At 34.4% G+C, this 23,789-nt stretch overlaps 1 protein-coding gene across 7 annotated transcripts in view; it reads left to right on the plus strand.

Moving 5' to 3' along the window:
- UBR3 (ubiquitin protein ligase E3 component n-recognin 3) overlaps nt 1-23,789 on the plus strand; it is a 105,936-nt gene that overhangs the window by 52,834 nt on the left and 29,313 nt on the right. For 5 of the 7 annotated variants that reach the window (XM_051787334.1, XM_051787336.1, XM_051787338.1 and 2 more), the window contains 7 exons: nt 664-752; nt 8,163-8,312; nt 8,856-8,989; nt 11,949-12,059; nt 13,550-13,762; nt 14,565-14,701; nt 20,108-20,193. In XM_051787334.1, coding sequence (XP_051643294.1) covers nt 664-752; nt 8,163-8,312; nt 8,856-8,989; nt 11,949-12,059; nt 13,550-13,762; nt 14,565-14,701; nt 20,108-20,193 — 920 coding nt within the window. The remainder of the gene's footprint in view (nt 1-663; nt 753-8,162; nt 8,313-8,855; nt 8,990-11,948; nt 12,060-13,549; nt 13,763-14,564; nt 14,702-20,107; nt 20,194-23,789) is intronic. The other 2 variants (XM_051787335.1, XM_051787337.1) reach the window with 1 other exon arrangement.

The raw sequence follows: 23,789 nt of genomic DNA on the forward strand, positions 1-23,789 counted from the left end.
AAACAATGAGGAAAGAGTTAGTGAAGTCAACTTGGCTCCACAGAGATAAGGGGTTTTAATCTGGATGCAGTCTCAAGCTTCTTTAAGTCCAGGTATAAAAGCTGTTGGTGACCAGTATCTTGGGGGGAGGTGGGGGAAAAAGAACCACTGTGAGGAACCTTAGCTGGAAAAGAAATTATCTGTAGTTGTTTCTCTTATCATCAAGCTTGATAAAGAAGGGAGTGAGGTAGGCTATTATTTTTATTAGCTTGTAAACATTGGTTGCGCACAGCAGTACTTGTTTTTGTACAACAGTTGATATTCCACTCTGTTATTCTTCCCATGCGTAACAGAAAAAAAAGCTTCAAAAATAAGGTCTTGGGTTCTTTTTCTTGAAATGTTGTGTCCTAGTCTGTTAGAAGATCCTTTGGTTTTCTCAAGGGTGTTTTAGGACAGGATTTTATTCCTATCTTTCACACTCAAAATAACACTGATTTCTTAAACTCCACTTTTTAAAGCAAGAAATTCTTTTTTTCGGCTTGGAAATTATTCCTTTATTTACAGAAATCCTGAATTTTGAGTGATTATTTAAGATGGTAACTGTAGTCAGCCTGACATTTATAAAGTATTTTTTTCACTCTATAATATATTTTTTTTTAACACTTCCCCCCTTCTTTCACTCAGACGACAGAAGGCTAGAGAAAGGCAGCAGAAACTGTTGGCTGAATTTGCCTCAAGGCAGAAAAGCTTCATGGAAACTGCCATGGATGTTGGTAAGTTTTTGTGTGGTTGACTGTTTGCTTTTTTTTCCTTTTACCCTATGTTAAGTATTAAGATTTTTACTCCAACAGTTTAAAAAACAAACAAAACACACACACAAAAAAACCCCAACCATCAACCACTCCAACCGAACAGAAAACCCTCCCTTCAGATTCCACTTCTATATCTGCCTGTATACTAAATACTTCTTAAGAGGCTTAAACTTATGTTTTATAGGACAGATATTACCAAATACATATGCTAAAGAATAGATTAAATCTGTGGGACATAAATTTATTCCCATTTTTCTTAATACACAGTGGATGAAATGTGTGATGTTTTAAAGTAATTACCTTTAATATAAAATGTCCCAAAATTAGTTTGTCTCTTAAAGATTGTATTTTCTTTCATAAGAAAATTTAAGATTCTTTCTTTTTAGAGCCTCAATATATTTATAGATTTAAGGAATGCATAATTTTTACGTCACTTCAGTTGCTGTAAGTGATAACGTATTTTACTTCATGTACAGGCTTTAGAGCAGAATCAGCTCTTGTTGTTCTTGAGAATCTACTGTGTAGAAGAGCATAATGCTGATTAGTCTGTGTTTAACTGAGGAACGGAAAATATTTTTGTCATCTGGGTTACTTAATTGAAAATTAGCACTTCTGAAAGATAAGAAAAAGCAGGAATCTCCCCCCTCCCCTTAATCAAGTATCATCTGCTATGTAGTTTTGATTTGAGTTGAAGCAATGGTTACAAATATTTTGCCAACTGTATTTGCTGGGAAAGTCTGGCTTTTGAAATTTTTAACTTCCCTTCTGTTCATAAGTTGCTGAGATGATGTATTTGTTTATACTTATTAAGGTCTTGGATGACAGCAGTCATGGATGGGGCTCTGAGCAAACTGGTCTGGTGGAAGGCATCCCTGCCTACGGTGGGGGAATTGGAACTAGATGATCTTTAAAGTTGCTTCCAATCCGAACTGTTCTATGATTCTATGAAATAAATCACTATATATATGGTGTTATGTTTGGAGGGTGTGCAATACAGTAACTTTTTTCTGTGGACTTTGTGTTGTAAGTCATCTTCATTAAATGGGTAGTTATTTCTTTTTAATTGTTGAAGTAAGGAGGAAGGGAAGGAGAGCTTTGTAGTTCTACTTATTAAAAATTAAGTCTTTATATAGTCATGGCTAATTGAAAGTAACTTTGAAACTTTGATTCTGCAGTCACCTATATTTTGAATTCTTCGTATTGCAACTTTGAAATTGATGTGTTTTATATATTAAATCAGATGTACCTTTATATATACACCTATCAATAGCCCTATTTGCATATTTACATAAATATGCATAAATACTTTCATGCATGAGTTTTATAAGCTATGTTTAAGAGAACTGCTTTGATCTGTGGATCAATCATGCTGGTTAAATCAGTAAATTAAGCAGCATTTATTTTTGTGAAGGACTGGGTATATCTAGCTTTTACTTAGTATTAAAAAGAACCCTTAATTTCTCTACCAGGCAGACCTGGACCTTTGTGTTTATGGTTGTGCATTAAAATGTTCTTGGGCATGCAACGCTTAAATTGTTTGCTTCCTAGTATTTAAAGAATTAATAACTTCAGATAACTTAAAATGTAGTGTTTATTGTCAATTATACGAGGTCATGCACAGCACTAGATAGGGTCAACTTACAGGAATACATTTTTGTAAAGTTGTTCTGCATACAGACATTCCTTGGCCACAAGTTAATAGAATTCCAGGCATTTTGTTAACTGAATAATTACTCGCTTTATCACTAACTGTTCTCAGTGTCTTCTAGGTTGTCATTCCATTTTCCGAGTTTGTTATGAAAATACATTGCAGTAATACTATAGTCCAGTATTAACTAGCTTTTATGTTCAGACTGGCATTAAAATAGCTTGCAGAAAGGAAGTACATATTCTGTTATAGTGCATGAGGTTTATTTAAAAATCCAGATTAATTTTTGCCAGGAATATTTTCTTCAGTTTGTTTAACCAAAGTGATTTGTTTGGCTGTAAATGCAGTCTCTATGTGTTACAGCAAATTATTGAAAAAGTTGCAGAAACTGTTGTTACGCTAAGTTTAAAACACAAGACATGATAAGAATTCTGAAACTAGTCTTTCAGGAGTGATTCAGTTTAAAACTACTGTCAGTAATTCATAGATTTACCCTCAATTGTAGCATAGCTGTGCTGAAATAGCTGTTTTAAGACAAACAAAAAAATCTTTTCATGCTAAAATCAGTTGGTTAATACAGATTCCCCCTCACATATTCAAACTCTGTTACTTGTTACTTTTATTATAGATTGAAGTTTGGCAGTAGGCTTATTTCTTCATTTTGATCATTTGTTGTAACTGTAATAACACTGCCAAATGCAGGGATGGTGAGGCTTCAGCTCCCTCACTTTATCACTGATTCAGTTGGTGTCATTTGAGCAAATCATTATTATCATCTTTTGAAATTTCATCTATGAAAAGCAGATGTGATTCAGTCGTAAAATGTGAGAACTGATGTAATTGTTTTTGGATATGACACTTGAAAATTTCGTACTACCTTTCTATTGACAGTATAGAAGACTGAAAATACTCTGAATATAAATGTGTCGAGAAGGTGATAGGAGGAATAATGGAGAATAGCCAAAGCTTAAAGATTATTTTATTAAACCCTCATATACTTAATAGTTGACAAGGTGGTGGTTAAACTGCACAGAGCCACTGTTAATCTCTGAGGTGTTCCTCTGTGATTGTTGGGATGCTGCAATGAAACATGGCTTAAAAGGAAGTTACTCAGTTCTGTGTTAATTATTCAGTATTAAATGTGTCTCATTTTACCAGCAGAATTTATTTATTTGAACTGAAATGCACAAATTCATCTGAGATTCTGAAAATAAAGGTTGGCCTTTTCTTTCACATAATGACTGTAGAAAAAATTCCAATTATGTATCACTTTCCATTTGTGCCCCCTGTTTCTTTCTATTTATATTCTGTGACATCTGCAGAACTGCATTGCTATTCAAGCTTGCCTGGAAGTAATTAGGTGAAATTTAGAAACAGTTATGTTAATGAACTAGGATAGAACAGAATCCAGTGTGCTGTCTTTAGCTATTTGACTGCAGGAAAAACGAAAAAAGTAGAAAAATAACCCAAGAAACATCATTCGAAGAACAGCAGATAGAGCTCCTGAAATATCTGAGGAGGATGTCTAGAGTCAAAAATGTGTTGTAACAGCTTCAACTCCATAGGCCTTCTAGTCTCCCGGTTATAGCTGCCTTGACATCTTTGAGGACACTTTCTCAAGTGTGAGACTGTGGTTTATCTTGTGATGTGGAAATCTATGCAGGAGATTTTTGAAACTTCACTACCTTCAGGCAGGTCTTGATAAGGACAAAAATAAATCACTCTGTTCAGGTTAACAGTAGCCTTTTAACAAATTACAGTGATATGAATTTTATAAATATGAAATATTATGATACTTTCTAGACAAGCTGCTGAACTACTTAACCAAATGCATCTTAGTGAAAATTTTTTAAATTAGTTAATTCGTTAATTAGAAAAATTATTAAAATACCGCTCATTTCTTCCATAGTTTTGTTGTCTCTGAAGTGCCCAGTGTGACTTTTAAATATTTTTAATGCCTCTCAATAATTATGCAGATGGTCTTTTGTATTTTTCTTATGATGTGTCTTAACAGGACGTCATTTTGTCCTTCAAGCAAACGTTCTGTAGCTAGAGTTTAACAGAAGTGCAGAGTTTTAGTGCAAGGTGACATACATTTCCTAACACTCAATCTTCTGAACCCAGATAGAAAAATAAATTAGGTACTGATCTCTTGAGACTATATATGCTGGGTCAGGGCAAAGAATATTAGCATACTAATGGTTGTTCTGATGCCAAGGGGCTGCTTTGACACAATGTATACAGCAGAACAAATGTTGACTACAGTCAACAGAAATTGTGAACTATAGTTACTGTGTTTATAAAGCCCTTTGGGTTCTGGGGTTTTGCTGGATGGGGGAAGTAACAGAATGCGTCCTTAGCTCTGGAGAGTAGAAATGAAAAGAAATTCAGGCAGCAGTATATTCTGCAATAAAACAGTGTGCTAGATTTTAGCAGACTGATCAGTATTTGTTAGGAGGTAGGAAATGATAGGTTTTTGTAACTCTGTGCCTATCACTTCCGGTGGTACAAAACTGAACTAAGAGCTAAATAAAAAACTCTTGAGAACGGTAGTGTTTGGCTCTGCCCTGGATTTCTGTCACAGTTTAAATGTTTTTATCCTCCTTTGCTGTTTTGAGGTTCATATTTATCTAGATATCTGGAATAATTCACAAGGACAAAGAAAAGTTCCAGAACCCACTGTAAAGGGGTGAGATGTGTTATAACATTAGACAAATCTCATGAGAGAAACTTGGTGAATTGATCAGGGTGTTGATTCAGGTGTGGGTTTTAGCCAGAATAGTGAGATTTTATGTTATATTGGAATCAGTCTTTGACTATAAAATCTTTTCATTAGTATAACAGGACATTTAATAAAATAATAATTTTTATTTATTTGCCTTTTTATAATTGAATCTTGGGAGCTAGATGTTAGCAAATGCTTTAAAAATTGTCAAGAATGTGTATTTTCTAAATCAAATCAATAAAATAGCATTACAGCTCCAGTCACTTTAAATAAAGGCTCCACAGATTTCTGTGGAAAACACAAAGCGTTTCTGTGCTTTTGTTTATATGAAATGGAGAAAAAAAAGAAAAAAAAAGGTGTGGAGCTACAAATTTGTGGGGATTTTAAGCTTCCATATGACTACTACTGCAGTAAAATGCAGTATAGTTTTACTTTTCCCCATGTGAAATAGGAAATATATAACTCAAAGTCAAGTATAATGGAGAAATGGCAATGGCTTTATATTCACAAGTATCAATGCATTAATGAAATATTTTAGAAGTAGGTTTGTAGGAAAGAATCTCTCTCATTTTCAACAGTTTTTTGAGTTGAAACATGTTTGTCCTGGTCCTTAACAGTCTTTGTAGATCACAGAGCTGGTGGAGCAGTGTTGGTTTGCTTCCACTGGAGCTCCACAGAGGCAAAACTCCAGAAGGCAAGGAAGACAAGTTGGAGATTATTGCTATATATATAGCTTGCTTTCTTTTTTCTGGATTGCCACTGATACGTTTTCAAACCAGGAATTACAGAACCAAAATGTACCCTTTCAGACAAACTGAAGTCTTGTCTTCCAGAGAAGCTAACAACCAGTTTAAGTGAGTAATTCAGGTTTATCATAGTCAGTTCAAAAAGAATTGAAGGTTTTTATTTGCTTGCAGTTTTTTGGGTATGCTTAATTGTTGAGATTTTAATTTCTTGCCACTTTCCCTTTGTTTTCTTTCACTAGCTTGGGTGGAAATTATTTTATTAGGAAGTCTTCCTTCCTGCTAGAAGCTTAGTTTCCTTGAAGTTTAATTGTTTGCCAAAGTAGCCTAGCATTAAATCTAAGTAGGTGAGAAGGAAGTATGCATTTGATCATGACCATTGATCTAAAATTAAATTAGCCTGATTTATATGTACCTATTGCATATAGGCATATAGGAAGTATAGATTGCATATACTGAACTGCTTTGAAACGTCTTTTAAATACTTAGTTCTGTATGTGGTTTTCCTTTAGGTTAAAAATATGCAACCTATGATGAATGAATGTGATTTTGTTAATTAAATATTGACTGATTTTTAGGACTTCCATGGAATTGTTCAAAATCAGCATGACATACTGTCTTCTCTTTCTACACGTCTGAAAAATATTGAATGGATGCATATTTTCTGTCATATTGAAAAAATTTTTGAGAAAGTGAAATAAGAAGGCTGAAACTAGTCATTCTTGTGTCATGCTTTTGATACACAGGTGTACATGAGTGTGCATTACACAATTATGAGGTGATGTTAAATACAAAAATGTAGCATTAGTGTTGATCTCCTCCCTTCTGTGCTACAGTTTGCTTCTAGGTTTTCTGGATGTTTTGCAGTTGATGCATTGTGCTTTTTCTTTCATTGTACATCTGGCTGCCACTAGATGGTGATAGATGTGTGTACAATATTAATAACTGCATGTCAGTGAAAATTGGGGTTCATTTTCATGTGATGCTCAATAAATGTCTGGGAAATCAATAGCTACTAAAACAGTGTAATTTTGATTCTTCCCTGTGAGATTATTGCATGGAGTTCTTTATAGCAGAGAAATCCACTGCTTGGCATCAAACACACCTCTCCTTATGGCAGCAGCCTCCTGTGCTGAACTTGTGGATTCTCAGAAGACAGCAGCTCTCCTAAAAACCATTCTGCATGAGGACTGTTGCTGTACTCACAGTTTTTGGGTTCTCTGCCCAATACCTTTGCCTACTTAATCAGGGAGATAAAGGGCATGGTTGAAGGTAGGGAGGAAGTGTTTTCTTTGGAAAAATTATCTTCTAGGAAAGAAACAAAGAACCCTCATATTCTACATCAAGAGGCTGACTGTGTGTTCCTTGAGCTGTAAGGAGAGAATCATTTAGTCCTAAGATGCTTTTCTTTCAAGCCAATAAAGAATTCTTACCTTTGATTGTCATGGCTAGACTTCACGAACGAAGATTTGGGAAGGCTCTATCCACATTACCTTTGATTGTACCATAACCTATAATTGCTTGCCCCAAAACCAGCACCACCAACTGTCATGTGAACAAAGCTGTGTCAAGTGCAATAGTTTTGATACTTCAAAACTGGTCCTTAGCCTTGAACCTTTCTGTCTGTGCACCTACAAAGTAGTAATGTGGACCATGAGAAAACCACATCTCTGATATGTCTTGTTTACACCTAAACATGTGCTGCATCACAGCTGATTACTTTCTTAATGCACACAAAATTGTCCCAGTTTCATATTAAAATAAAAATTTCCCATTTAAGTTGCACATTTCATTCACTACGTACGTCTAAGCATCTTAAAATTATTTTTAAGGTCTCCAGGTTAACTTTTTCCTTCTAATTGTTGTTTCACTCAGCAAATCTTAGCAAATCTGGTTTGACTAGAGATTCATATCCATTGCCCTTAATCTCTCTATGTTTTAAGTTTTCAGTATAGTATCTAATGAAATAGAAGTTAGATCTCTTTTTACAGACGTTTTAGAGAGATCAAATTTAATACAAAACTTGAATGAAACATATAATTCCTCAGGAAGGACTTCTGAATATGGGAAATCATGCACTTTGTTTTGTAGGTGTCTTTGTTTGAAGCAGCAAGGTTAGTTTCAGCTAATTGTCCATGCTTTAGTTGTAGATAAACTAGAGAAATTATTTTGGAGTTTTTTCATCACTACATCAGTGCAGATGCAATTGGATTTCTTTGCCTCTGTTTAATATAAATTTTCTTATTCTTTTATAGAATCTCCAGATGTCGATATCGCCATGGAGGTAGCTACATCCGAACAGCACGTTTCTGAGGCAATATATGATTGTGTTATTTGTGGACAAAGCGGGCCTTCTACTGAAGACAGACCTACAGGACTAGTTGTACTATTACAAGCATCCTCAGGTATGAATGTGTGACTTGCAGGAAAAGCAATGTTTCTGCAGCTTTTAACGCGTGTGTGTAAATTCTGTTGTGTCTCATGAAGCCTGGAAACACAGAGTCTCCTGGGTTTTTTGTGGATGGCCTTCTCTGAGGCACATGTGTAACTTAAGGATATTGAGAAAACTTTTAAATGTTTGGGAAAAAACCAAACAGTTTAATTCCCTCCTAGTTCCTGTTAGCTTTTGCAAATGCAGAGTATATAGTAGACTTGCAGGAAAATCAGTATTAAAAGAAAAAGAAAATTAAACAGCCATCAGTTTGTCTATACTTAGATATGTGTTTGTGTGTGTATGAATATATATAATGTGGGTGTAGATATATATATATACTTTACGTACAAGTGCAAAAGCACGATGTTCAGTATTTAGTTTCTCTAATAACTTTTTACTTTTTAACACCAACAAAGCACATTGTAGCTACAAACCACAATTACCTGATTTTTGTTTTCTTAATTGTTTAGCATATTGATATTCATTGCATTCCTTATTGCTTTTCTTCATCCAGTGTTGGGGCAGTGCCGCAATAGCACTGAACCAAAGAGACTGCCAACTACCGAGGAGGAGCAGATATATCCTTGGGATACCTGTGCAGCGCTGCATGACGTGAGGCTTTCAACTCTACAGAGATACTTCAAAGATGTAAGTTTTTCATATGAACAGTACTACCACTTGTGAATCATTTGTGTAAAAAGATAAATGAAATTACAAATTAGAGTTCTCCTAGTTTCATTTCTACATTTAGTGAACACTTTTCCATGTTGCAGTTGTTCTGAAGTGTTTACATTTTATAGGGTCCTTATTTTTAAATAGTGTCTGGCTTTCCCCTAATTATGTGTTCCAAGAAGAGTTTTGTATTCCTTCACAAAACCAAATAAGAGCTTTTCATATTAAAATTCGAGAGCCAGTTCTTGCTGCTTAACAGGACATGTTCAGTTGTAGACCTTTGTGGAAGTGCTGCCTGTGACTTTCCTTCCTAATGCCTGAAGAGCTGTATAAGATGATATGTAACTGTTCTGAGCTATCGTTCTGAGGGAGAAGAATATGTAACCTGTGACCTTAAATTAGCTTCTATAGAATAGTCCCAGGTGAGATAAGAGTTTTTAGGCATATCTAAATAAATAATCACCTTTAGAAGCTTAAATATTGGCGTTAAGGAGGAGAAAGTGTGGCAGTTTTTACTCTGACACAATTGCTAGCTTTTTCATGATGTCATCCACACATAACTAAAATTTACCAACTGCAGCCAAGCTTGCTTATGTAGATTACCATAGATTAAAATTCATAGTTGTTTTGATGCAGTTTTAAAAATTGGGCCATGTTTTCAGAGAATTACCTTATTCTAAGACAAATATTATAAATTCTCTTGCTAGAAAGAAAAACTCTTTAAGATGTAAGCAGAATATTATTTTTGAATGAAAGAATATTTTTTGTTCAGAAAGAATCTGTGGACAAGCTTTTCTTCTTTTGACACTGATGATGTTGGTTTACTGTTTCAAATAGTTACTGAATTAATACTGGAGCTTTATTTTTACATATTTGCATCTTACAAGTGGAAGGAGTTCTAAGCAAAATGTTACTCAAAAACTTGATCTTACTGAAGTGTATATCTCTGCTTCTGTGCAGTAGCACTACCAACAGACTAATCTAACATACACTGTAATGCAATGAGCAAATACATCCTTCTTTCACAAATTCCAGTCCTCAATCAAACATTAGTTGAATTAACTGTTTTTGCTTTCAAGTTTCCAGGTCACTACTGTCCTAAAAAACAAATCTCTGCATGAAAGAACTAATCCTTAAATTTCTTTTGACATGAAAATGGAAACATCTGTTAGTGTCTTGAGTGTCTTGTTCAGCTGAGCTAAGCAATAAGAAGTCCTTTTGTTTATCAACTGTGTCCTTTCCAGTAAATGTCCTTCCTTTAACAACAGCTTGCAAGAGGCAAGTGAATAATTTCACCCAGATGTAAAAATTTTAAGTTGGCTTATTCTACTAGAAGAAAAAAAATCAATTAAAAAATCCCATTCAAAAGCTACATGCAGTATACAGATTAGGTAAAACAGATCACTTCTTTCCCTATTGATTTCTTTTTGCACTTTCTTAGCTGAAATTTGATGCTTGCTGTCAGGGAGTGGAGTTCTTGCCCATTAAAGGAAAAATCACTGAAAGTAATTAATTTTAATATGGAAAGCTATGACTAAGGTTTAGGAAATAAAATTTTGTATACTGGATTGATAAGGCTGTTTTCAGAATCACGTAGTACTGTGTAACCAGTAGTTTGATACAGGTGTGTTCCATCCCAAGCTCGTGGTTTGCTTTGGAATCTCCTTTGTTTCTGAACTCAAGAGTAATAGAGTAAAACCTTTCTGCTAAGACTTTGGGTTTTGGTTTTTTTCTCCTTTTTTTGCAACTGCTACTAAGTAGCCTCATTAAATACATGCAGTAAATAATTATTTTCCTGAATGAAACATTTGTCCTGTGGTGCTTATCCAGATGTATCATGTGACCTTGATACTTCACCAGCAGGAGAAAAACTTCCTTACTTTATGACCTGAGAGGCTCATAGCACCTTATGAATAACATGTTGAGGCAAGGTAAACAGGAGCATTTGATTTCCTGCTCATATGCAGAAAAAAGAGATGGTAGGAGGTCCTTAGAAAATGGAGCTATTAGGGTTATTCATGGTACACTGATTTTGCATTATACATTAAGACCATTTTAGTGCGAGTCTAGACTAAAAATTGTTTCCCAATTCTGGTAGCAATAAATCTTTTTCTGTTCCTTCAATGTATAACCAGAATGTACTTTTCAATCTGTGCATGAGATTTTTGAGAAATGGCAATCTAATAATGAGACTGACTATAGTTAGATATTCTTTAAGAGAATTTTCTAGAGTTCCTTACAGTAAGTGTGCCAGAGGTACCTGTTTCTTCAGGTCATTGTTTTCTGGAAAAAAGTTACCAGTGAGGTAACTTTTAGACATGTGGACTGTAAGTACAGTCCTTGATTAAGGCCAATGTTTTCTAAACAATCCTTTGTAAAACTCAGTTCACTAAACAAGTATTTGTTCTCATTTCCCACTACGATGAGTTATATATAATGTTGTTCAACAACTCATTAAAAACCCTAAGTTTTTACACTGAATTTTAAAACAGATTGAGGCTAAATTATATAACAGTAGTCTTGTTATTTTGGTTACCTACAAAACTGAATGAAATGTATTGGAACAGTATCTTGCCCTTGTACATGGAATAACTTCTACTATTGGAACAGATGTTAAGAGTTATAGCCACCTTTATGCTGTAGTACAAGAGGTTCCTTGATGAAATGGTTATTTTAAGTGATAAGAACTGCAGAAGTTTAACTTAACTGTTTGGCTCTTGGTTGGAAAGAATAGCATAATGGCAGCTGTGTAAGTTAGCTTAAGTCAGTACTTTAAAAAATGAAGTTTCCTTTATTTCTACAGCATGTCTTTTAATGAGATACACAGATTTTTTTTATTTGTGTGCTATCTTTCAAATCTTAAAATAAGTTTGGGTAAATACTTATATAGCTTTATATATAAGCGTTGTTTCTTACTGGTTTTGCTGTGTTTTAGAGTTCCTGTCTGCAAGCAGTGTCAATAGGCTGGGAAGGAGGTGTTTATGTACAAACATGTGGTCACACTTTACACATAGATTGTCACAAATCTTACATGGAATCTTTACGGGTAAGTAAAACTAAAGGTCATATTTGTTTATTTGGATCTGAACTGTTCTTACTGAAATCAATTGAATTTATCATAGAAAGAATACTTGTGTTTACATGAGTGGACAAGATGGTTTTATTGTGTTTTCAAGAACTATGGATACTAAATCTCTTATTGCATGTTGACATTATTAACAAAAGTACTTTGTTTTCAGTTATTTTGATATATCAGAAAAAATACTTAACCCATGTAATAAAACAAAGACTAAATGATGACTTCTTGTTCATATAAAACTACTTTTTTATTCAAGATTACTTTATGCATTATTCTTTAATTTTTTTTTTCTTTGTAAGTTTCGTTGATTTCATTTTCAGAAAAACTGAGCAATACCTTCTATTTTTAGTATCAGCAGTGGTCTTACTGAAACTTAACCTCTAGAGAAATAGGAAGCTGTGCAATCTTGATTGGATCCCATGATGAATTGTTCTTTTCCATATTAATTTAAATTTGCTTTCAGCAGTAGTTGTGTTGTCAGGATAAATGTAACATAATATAAAAATTATATAAAATAATATAGCAATAAAATCTGGACTTTCATGGTGGAGTTTCACTTTACAGAATTTTGGAAATGTAATTTTTTGCATCACATAAACTCGGAAGTCACTTTTTTGATGGATTCTCTATTAAACTTGAAATAAACTGTTACTCCACCTCATTGTTGAACATTTCTAAATTATTTAAGTGAACTTCTGATCTTAGCATGTTTTACTACTACCTAGATGTGTGCATAATAATTTTGAATATTTCCTAGCATTCTTATTACCAAAATAATTTATATAGACTTGTTTTCATCTGGATAAAACATTTATTTTTACATAATACGATCAGAGGTGACCATCCAGTAAGGTATGTAAAAGCCTCAGCATTCTGGGCTGATTGCATGAAGGTTACATTACAGTCACTGTTTACTTAGCAGTTCTCCCAGGAATGGGAAACCATGGAGGCAACTCCTGACACAGAAGCAAGGTTGCTTGCTAGTGACATGAATACTGAGGAAGTGTCCTCACTTCCCAGACACATACTTCTGCGTCCATTTTTTTGATCCTTCATGTGATACAAGAAATAATCAGGATTTTTCTCATGCTGCCCTACAGTGGCTATTTTATTAGGTTTTTTTTAAGCCTGTACTTGGAGTCTCAGACTTTATGGAAATAGCTAGAAAGAGACAACACTCATGAAAGGTTCAAAACACTCCGTTGAGGTCTTTCTAGTTTATTATGGGGATATTGTTGACAATGAAGAATACTTAAAAATTAGGAAGGTTGAGTTGGAGGATTGTAAGACAGTCTCTAGTAAAGATCTTTGTCAGTAAAGTGAGGAACTATTATAATAACCCTTTCTTTACAGGTTTTTGGTTTTAGACTTAGAATTAGCTATACATTTGAAATATCAAAATAAAACAACTGTAATCTTCTGCAAATTTCAGTTACATGTTCTTTATTTTCTTTTAGAATGACCAAGTCCTCCAGGGTTTTTCAGTGGACAAAGGAGAATTTACCTGTCCCCTCTGTAGGCAGTTTGCTAACAGTGTTCTTCCTTGTTATCCTGGAAACAACGTGGAGAGAAGCGTTTGGCAAAGTCATAGTAACAAGTGTATGCAAGACCTTGTACAAGAGGTGGAAGATCTTCAAGAACAGCTGGGAACTTTCCCAGTAAGCATCAGTGTAAGGCAGAAAGATCCTTGTTAATTTGCCTCTACCTTTCAGTTTTTACATTATATTGCATTTGTGACCTTTTAAAAACTTGGGAACCTGGGAAAGTTCATTCTTTTCTGATATGGAAGACAGCATACCATTTTTTTCACATAAAGAAATTTTAAATATTTAAAGTACTTACTGCATTACCTACTAAAAATAAACAATTGAAAAACTGTGACAAAATGTGATTAATATAATTTTTTATGGAGTACATTTTCTTTTTTTCCATAGCGATTTACATAAAATGGAGTCGTGTAGTATAAAATTAATTTGTCATTTCTTTACAATATAAAACCAACAATATTCTTGTAACTGGAAGCTATTTAAACAATACCTGTTAAGAACTTCTTAAGGTATGGATTATTTGTTTTACAGAAAGAGCAGTTTACAGATGCTTATGTGTTACAAAGCTTCATGAGATCATCTGAAAGGCAGAATAAATTAAATTTTGTTAACCTTCCAACCTTGGAGATGCTTTGTGTTATTTTTCGTACTTGTACAGTGCAAATATACTTTAAAAGAACACAAACAGTGAGATTCTTGAACTTAGGAGTTGGACAAAGCAGTTATGTTTTTATATTCAGAACAGATCAAAATAACTTTGCAGAATATTTTAACACTTCTGTGAGACAGAATACTGGCTTTTAATGCATATTTTTTCATAACCTGCAAATGTGTTTTACAGATATGAAAGTGCTACACTTTGCAATCAACTACTGCATTTGTTGAGGTAAAATTAAGTAATATTCTCTCATGTCTTTGTTCATAGTCTGAAACCAATCTCAGTAAAGAAATGGAATCTGTAATGAAAGATATAAAAAGTACCACACAGAAGAAGTATACAGATTATAGTAAGAGTCCTGGATCACCTGACAACGATTTCCTGTTCATGTATTCTGTAGCCAGGTGGGTATGTTTTTCTTTTTGTTTTTTTTTTTTTCTTTTGTATTTCTCACTAATGTTCTTAGTTGCCAGATAGTTTTCTTCTTCTTCAAAAAAAAAAGAAAATATTTCATCCTCTCCAGAAAGTACTTTTTGAATACTTAGTACATCAAGGTTATGTTTTCTGGTCATATGCAGGCATATGCAAAATGATGTGCCTCTTAGTTCTAATTTTTAGTATGTGCAGCAGTGGCATAAAACCTGGAGAACAATGTGTCATGTGCTTATTTAGTGTTCTTCTTCATTCAGGGTTTTGCTTTCCATATATCAAACTTTTATGTTGAATTTCTTTCTCTACCTTTCTTTCCAAAATTATCAACTCTCTCCTACCTTACTTTAGCAGAATGAGATTATTTCTGTATCACTGCCATATTGCTAGGTTTTATATCAGAGGGTGTTTTAAATTTTTTTCCCAAAACATTAGTTTTATTTACTTAAGTGGGAGTCACAGAAGGATCTTTTTCTGCATCAGCAACCAGGAATCTCTCTTCATGTGAGTAGACTTCTAGAAAAAGTGTTGAAACCACCAGCATTTTCTTTGTGAAGTTTGATTGCAGTTTTAGAACTGTCAGTGTCACAGTCTCCAAGAAAATCTAACAGTCCTCCCTTCCATCTATACCATTAATGTTAAGATACCCTGAATAGTTAATCTTTTCAGAGTTACTATAGTGGAAGGTTTTCCCATAAGAAGTTGAAATACTCATTAAGCAAATAGTTTTCCAAACTCAGACTCACTGAGACCTTCAGGGTAGGTGCTGACTGCAGAGAAGCTGCAAGCACACAAGGGATACCATCCAGGAGCATTTTTCTATTGCACTTTCATAAACTCTGATTGCTGACTGTCTTTAGTATATAAGCAGTGGAAATACTCAAGACTTGGCTTGGCAGGATTCTGAGTAATCAAATCTAAGGGTCAGTTTTTGACAGAAGATTAGACCATCTAATCTCCAGAATCTTCTTCCAGCTTAGATTATTGTATAATTGTATTAAAAGAAATATCTGTATTCTTCAAGAATTTTTTAACTTATTTTATACCCTTCCAGAAATACAAAGGACTCAAAATTAATGTTTTGCATATAAAAATATGTAACCATGCCATTTAAGGTGCAAAAATAGTGTTACAGTACATTTCTGGGTGTAATGTTATATAATCTTTAAAATGTTAGCTAAACATATTTTTAAATGTCTCTCTATATTATTTTTATATTTACACATGGAGCCCAAGATTTTTTTCATTCCAAGAGTTAAAAATACTTCAAACCAGAGCAGCATTTCATTGCTGCTTGCACTGCTGGGGAGAGAAATTTCACTGCTGTGATTAGGATATACCACTTGTACTCATTGTGACCTCTTCTTGTTAGGTTAGACTGGTGTCAGCAATTTTCCATTTATCCATGACTGAAGGATTTCAGGTGTTGGATCCAACCTTTCTGTATCATTACCATAACTCATAAGATCACTTATGAGGGTGGCTGGCAGATCAACTACAAAGTGGTTAATTTCTGCACAATCCAGATTTATGTGCTTCTACTACTTGATAATTGCATAAGAACTACAGGTTAAAAAAAATTTCAACTTTTAAAAAGGCATTTTAATACAATCTTGCAGACTGTATTTATGGAAATAAATATGTAAGTCAACTGGTTGTCCTCCAAACTGAAAGAGTTTTCTTTGCATGATTTTAGTATGTGTTGTTTAATTTTAAATATTCAAACAATGAACTGTCCACAATTAAAATTGCTTACAAAATTATGTACTGAAGTAACTTACCTTCTGGAAGTTATTCCTATCATTCATCCTGTTTCTTTCTTATTTCCATCCAGTTCTTTCTGAGGTAATGATAACCCTCTGTTCCTTACCAACCAGTAACTTTGTGTATTTCTAGTTTCATGTGTTCTGAAGCTCTTAATTGGTTTTGGTCAGACCATCTACATCTGTTATTCAGTTTTTCCTGGTATTTAACATACAGATAAAGTGGTCAAGATGATAAGCAGCCCCTGTTTAAATAAGCATTTGAATGCAGTGATATTTTTATTGACTCTATATATTTGCAAGTGAATTAAACACTCTTAATCTTCTTATAAGTTGTGTTCCATTTTCAATCAGAAAACGACATCATCTGCTGTCTTAAAAGATGCTAGTTTACAGCTGGAGGCCAGCTTTGAAGTGGATTTCTGCATGCTGGAATGGGAATACTGCTGGTGAAACGAGATGTAGCCAGTTTGCTGTAGCTTATCCTTTCTGCTTCAGGAAAACAGAAACTTACTTTTCTTAGTTTTTGCTTACCCGGACAGATGTCACTGGTAGCAGAGAAAAAGAAATTACAAAGGAATTCTCTACCACTTAGTGGGAGGGCTAGCCCCTGTCTGTTTTGCTAGCATTCTGGGTCTTGGCATCCTGATTTGCATGCACAGCTGGAAGAGCTCCTTGGCTATCTCCTGCTGCAGTCTTGCCTACAGTCTTACCTTGTTAAATTTGTACCCTTTTCATATGCCTCCCTTCTTGGCTTTGCTGACATTTTTGAGAGTAGTGCAGTGTATTATTCACAAATTCACATGTGCCTAGCTTTATTTTTAATAGTTCCACATTCATAGCGTTGGTGACTGTCATTTGTGGCAGTATCTTGGAGGATTGTTTCTGTATTGCATAGCTGTAGGTCTCGTGCTTTTCTTGGCTATGCCAAGATGGAATCATAGAATATCCTGAATTGGAAGGGACCCATTTCTGTCAGCTATGTATAGATTAACGTAAGAGTCCTGTGTTCTTTCCTTCCAGTCTGTACCTCAGTATCTGTATTTTTTCCGTATATATGTTGTGTTTGTAAAGTGAAGTGGGAAAAATGGTAGCACTTAATATGCTTTTTCTGTCATAATAGGAAGAGGGGGTCCATCCAAATATGTTCCCTTTCTGGAAAGGGCTTTGTATTTTTACTTCCCCCTACTCTGTCCTTGTGTGAATTCTGAGAAAGATGCAATCACCCTCCCCACTCCAATGTTTCTCTAATACAAGCCCACAAGAAGGGATGAAGTAGGTCTGTTTTTACTCATGAGTCTGGACAACTGAGCAAAATCCATCTTCTCAGGGTTTTTTTCTGTGAGTGAGGAAGATAAAGCCAGTGTTCTACAAAATTTGTTGCTCCAGTGAATGACGCAAAGATTTTTAGATAGGGGAAACAGTCACTCACATGGATTTTCTATCTCCTCTTCACGTTGAGAAGGCTGAGATAGCAAAGAAGGCTTTCTGAGACCGCTCTGTGTTCCACACTTCTATCAGATGCCCCCAGTTTTTCTTCATTACTTTTCTTCAGTAAAGGGCAGAGGGTGCTCAGGTCCTCAAGACAGAAGGGAGCTGAAATTAGGGAGGAGATACACTAGTCTCCTTCAAATATGATTGAGGTCTGTGCCTGATTTAGGATATTTTATGATAGGTAAGTGTTCATTTTCACAGAAGGTGCTTTATCTACTGTGCACTTGTAAGCCAAAGTTCAGGTATGTCTTGAAAAAGATGTATTGAAGGAAAAGGTTAATACATTTCCAAGAAAGCTGAGCTGAAAGGTGTTGTCTTTGAGAAGCTGGGGGCAATGAAGAAGGGTGGGAGGTGCGAGCTGGTATGATATGTGTGAAAGGAGTATATGTTTCCAAAAATAACTCTCCTTATATTCCCTGTAGCAAGAAGTGCTATATGATGCCTTCTATGTATCAACAAGAGGTTTTTTTCAGAATTGTCCCTGAGGTTTGTTTTGTAAAGTTGTACATGTTTCTCGGTGAAAGGAAAATTTAAAATTCTAGATCTAGAAAATTATTCTTAGATATTCAGGTAGTCTTTTTGATTTAAATCTTAAGTATCTTGGTTTTAATGGAAGACTGCTATTAATTTTGTTCTAGGAATTAGTTATCAGAAGGTTTGTAGAAATAAACATACTGGTTTTCTTTATATTCCCATGATGAACTAGCACATGCTGATCTACAGTTGCTATTTTGTCCACTAATATGAAATCCCTGTCCCTGCTTCCTTGCTGGTAGATTTTTAGAAGTTCAGTGAGCACTACAAATCGCCTGAAGAGTGGAAAATTCCCCTGTCACACAGATGCCCTTATCAGCAGCAACCAGATGGAGCTCTGAGCAGGCACATTATCAATGTTAAATTGCCTTTTCTGAGTAGAGAGGATTAAAGCATTCCTTCAGAAATGGATGGCATAAGCTGCAAACTTAGGAATAGTAATATTCAGAAATGTTGCTATTTTAAAAACATATGAAAGTATCTTAACAAACATTGCATATCAAAAGTGTGTTATTCTTTCAAGTTCATAGAGCTGAAATTCTTAAAAAATAATTTATGAATAAAATAGTCATCCTGTAGTTTCTTCTTAAATATACGTGTGTAGGGGTGTGTGTTCTTAGCTTAGATATGCTATGTTCCTAAAATTCTAGAATAGATTTCAATATATATTCAGTTATTATATTAAACCTAAAATTGTTTGATTTTTTGTTAAAGGACAAAATATGTTAAGAGTGAACTTTGCAGTTTGGATTGAATTAGCAAAATAACATTTCAGAGTAATAGAATTGTATTCCTTTATTTTAACTGAAGAAATGTATGTTGACTTATTAAAACAAGCTCTGAGAGAATATAACATAAATTGTTTGCTCCAAATCTTGGGGGCAAAAGATAATGCAGTACTAAAGCATCCAATTCCAAAATTAAACAAAGTTATCAAATTTGGCCTAAACAATTTGTGCCTAAGTATCAGATTACAATAATACTAAGAAAGAAAGCATCATTGGGACGTGCAGAGATTTAGTGACACAACTCCTGTTCCATACTGATGAGCTGCAGTGAATGCCAGTATTTGATTCAGAATTAACCTCCCAGGCTTTTATTAACTAACTTATCTATAAAGGTCAGTGCTTTCATTATAATTTAGACTGTATTCATACTTGGTTAGTTGATGCCATATCCATTGTACTGTCTGTTTAAAGCAAAACAGAAGCCCTGCCAGTAAAGAGAACACTCTTTTAGATGTATTTGATGAACTGAAATTTAACCAATCTGTGTATTTTCCAATTAGCACATAAAGTCCCCTATTATCAAGGAGCTGTGTGTGCATACAGAAAAATGCCTCAGAATTAAAATTTTTTTAATTCTTCAGTCACAACTCAATGCCAATAATACAGTACTTATAACCACATATGGCAACATCTTCATAAGGCTTGTTTTATTCTGAGATGTTTTTTGGCAGTATCTCATGCTAAAGATTAGTTCACAGTATGCTTTTATTAAGTGTATGCTGGGAGTTTGTCATGACTCATTCATGTCTGTAGAAGGTTCAATAATGCTGTTCTGTTCAACACTGTTATGTTTTTCTTACAGAACAAACTTGGAACTTGAACTGGTCCATCGAGGAGGAAATTTGTGTTCAGGAGGTGCAAGCACAGCTGGGAAAAGATCATGTTTAAGTAAGTTTCATGTTATTAAATGGAATATAAGTTATTAGAATATTGAATGAAAATGTCTAGTTCTTTCTAACATTTTCTAAATTATGTCAACTTTTTCCTTTTAAAAAAAACCTGTTTTTCCTACCACAAGTAGTCTTTGTTTTTTTTATTTCTGTTTAAAAAAATCTGAAAACTAATTTGCACAAATTATTCATTAGAGCTGTTCGTGTCTTGTGAATATAATCTATTTAGAAATCAATTGTCATAATATCCATGTAATATTTTTTAATATGTTCACGTTTTCATGAGTAAAACTAGAAGTATTTTAAGGGTGAAGAGGAAAGCTTTGTTTTACCCTGGCTGTTGCTAGGAATAGTAAAGAAATTTGTTTTTCTGAATGCTAATGTAGACTTGATCGTACACTTAGAAAAATGCAGCTATGATGTCCCATGTTTTTAACTTGCCTAGTTCCTCCACTGGCAGGAAAGTTTTGCAGATTTTCCTTTGTAGAAACACTCAAATCTTCGTTGTTCTGAAACCTTTAATATTTGTCAAATGAAGCAGACAGAAGGGGTTTTTTTTTCTTAACAGAAAATATTTTAATCTTTTACTGAAATGGACATTTTCTTTTGTCAGGAAAAACAGAGCCTGAGAATACAGCTACTACTAGTATTTGTTTAAGTCAAGCTCCTGTAGCAATAGCAGCAGATTCAGTAATAAAAATGTCAGAAAGCTTAGGCCCACCTCTGCCTTTTAGTACATGATTTGTGGGGGATGCTTTTCCTCATCGTTTGAGGTGAGAAGCCACCAAAGAAGCGTCATCAGGTGCTCTGTTGTCCACATCTTCTCTAGGACAAAAGCCTTCTGTTACTGCCAGGAATGTAGTTCAAGTAATTTCATTCATGTGTTGTAGTTTTGAAAAGTAGTTTTAACTGTACTGCACATTGTCTTTCCCCATCATTACATCCCTTTCTCAGAAGACCAAAGTACCTAAAAAGTGTGTATTAAAAGAACATCTCCAGATCACTGTTTCCAAATTTGAAGCATTTAATAAACCAAGGTTCTACAGATGATTTCTACTTGCGTTATGATATATTTTTAATTGTATGTTCACCTAGAAAGATGGACATTTTCTTTCTAAATTTTAGCAACTTGCTAATGTGTTTACCCATTTCACAACCATATTATTTGGAACATGATGATGAGTAGTTTAAGGTGGAGATTTTAGCTTAAAAGCTTTCACTTCTTGAAACTGAAAAAGTTTATAATGATGTTACACGTAATGAGTGTATCCCTGTTTTCACATGGCTTTACTGATCATACAATTTCTTGACATTTTAGAGTTTAGAAGAATGAGTACAGAGAAGTGTCCTGTAATCTGCAAGGTCATATTTTTATCTTGTTGATAGTTTTTCAAAATGAGGAGATCTCTGCCATGTATATAGATGTGGTTTTGCATTAAGCAGCTTGGAGACATGAATGTCATCTGTTCATTGTTGAAATGTTCACATGCTGTTTATGTTCTGTATTGGTACTTTATAAAATTGTTATGTAGCAAGCTAGTCATATTTAATCTTGCACTAAAATAGCCTTGTTTTTTAATGTAAGGTAATGCAGTTCTCCTAGAACAGACCTGTACAGTATTTTCATTTATTATTATTATATTTATATTTTGGCTTTAGGCTAAATATGACTAGTGGGATCAGAGTTAGTTATATATATATAAAACAGGGGTTTTTTTCACTAAACCATTATATAATTGTGTGTTTCCTTCATTGCCTCTTCCATATGGTTGCATTTAAAAGATAAAAAAATGGCAGTTCTATATATGCGTGTTCTGTAGTCGATTTTATCATTTTTCCATACTCATTTATTTTTCCAAGAGGTAATCGTGTTTTTAAAGTTTCACTTAAAATGTACCTTCTTCAACTTCTTCATTGTCTTATGCAATGAGGAAAGAATGATTTTAAAAATCCATACCCCATCTAGGACTTGAATATTGTTTTGTTGAAATCTTGCTTGCACAGTATTGAAACTGCTTTTGTTTTTAAGCGTCACTCAGGTTCAGCAGAAGTAACCCAAAGTATAGCCCACTTTTGTTTTTCATATGTGAGATACTGGAGTGTTTCTCTTGTGATTAAGCATACCACTCTGTATTAGTCTTGTAACAACTGTAAAGTTTGGCGATTAGATATTGTGGAAAACAGAATATGTTGTCCCAGGTGAGCTGTTACAGCAGCAAACGTCAGGGAAGATGGTGGGAACAAATAGGTCAAGAGCTGTTTTATTAGATTGCACCAGGAGGGCAGCTGCTCTTGGGAAGTAAATTTAAGAATGATTAATGTAGCTGTTAGTGTCAGTGACCAAGTCTGTGTGAGAAGAATGGTGAAGAAAATTTGGCTGTAAAATTGCCATTTCAAGGTTTAAAATTTGTGTGTGTGTGTGTGTGTGTGTGTGTGCAACCAAAAAAATGCAAATAGAGTCCTATTACTTATTACTTAAAAATTGAGTCCTGTTTTAAGGACTACAATACAGTGTTAAGAGTCTATGGCCTTGAAAATTCTCTTGAATTTAGGAGATAATTATGATATGTAAAAATTGTACAGGTCTTATTTCCCTGTTTTATAAAGTGTAAGAGATCTGTTGTGCTCCTTGTATTGTGCTGTATTTATAGAATGGGTTCAGAACACAGCATTAAGGCTGAATAATTATGACTTCTCTGTACAATTTTTGTATAAGGCCATGAACAACCTGGTCTAGTGGGAGGTGTCCCTGCCCATGGTGGCAGGGTTTGGGACTAAATGATCTTTAAGGTCTATTCCAACTCCTTAACATTCTGTGATTTTGTGACCTCTCTTTAATTTGTGTGTGTTTGCCTCTGCCATCATTACTCTGGTAATCTTGCAAGAGTTGATGAACAGTTCCACAAAATTTAAAAGTTACCTATAAATGAGTTTACAATCTAGTAATTTCTTCCTTTTAACTTTTAAATAGTTCTTTTCTTTCTTTCTGGCTGTTTTCTTTCTTTTTTTTCCCCTTTTCCCCTTTGTGATAAGGATCAGATTAGGGGTTTTGGGAAGGATTAAATATTCTATCCTCTTGTCCTCTGGCTTCAGTTTCTGTGTAAATGAGCTCCTTATCCTTATACTTCCCACAGATAGCAGTCTGGCATTGCAGCATCAACTGCATTAATTGGAAAGGACATTAATTTACAAGACAGAAAAAAAATTATTTAAGACTTATTTAAACTCTCCCACAATAAAATGGCCAGCGCCTTTGTAACTTCTAGAATGGTGGTTCTAACCATGGAGATACAGTATTGTTCCATGGGAGTTGTGTTGGTCGGTTGGTTGGTTTAGTTGGTCAGGTTTTTTTGTCTTGTTCATTTGAAGGCTGTATCTGCATTATGATGTTAATATCAGTTTAATCACTGTTCAGTATGTGTTTGGGTGAGCACAGAAACTCACTGTGACATTAAGGATTTTCTAAGTTGTTCATGCTCCCTCTCTATCAAATTTTCCAACTGTGTTGAGGGTGATGGCTGTCTCCATTTTATCAATATGGTCAGTGACCCTTGCAACCGCTTAGTATTGGTTATTTCTGTAGGAAGAAAAACC

The sequence above is a fragment of the Manacus candei genome, unplaced genomic scaffold, assembly GCF_025592945.1.
Source record: "Manacus candei isolate 608988 ecotype Guabito, Panama unplaced genomic scaffold, ASM2559294v1 h1tg000023l, whole genome shotgun sequence".
NCBI lineage: Eukaryota > Metazoa > Chordata > Aves > Passeriformes > Pipridae > Manacus > Manacus candei.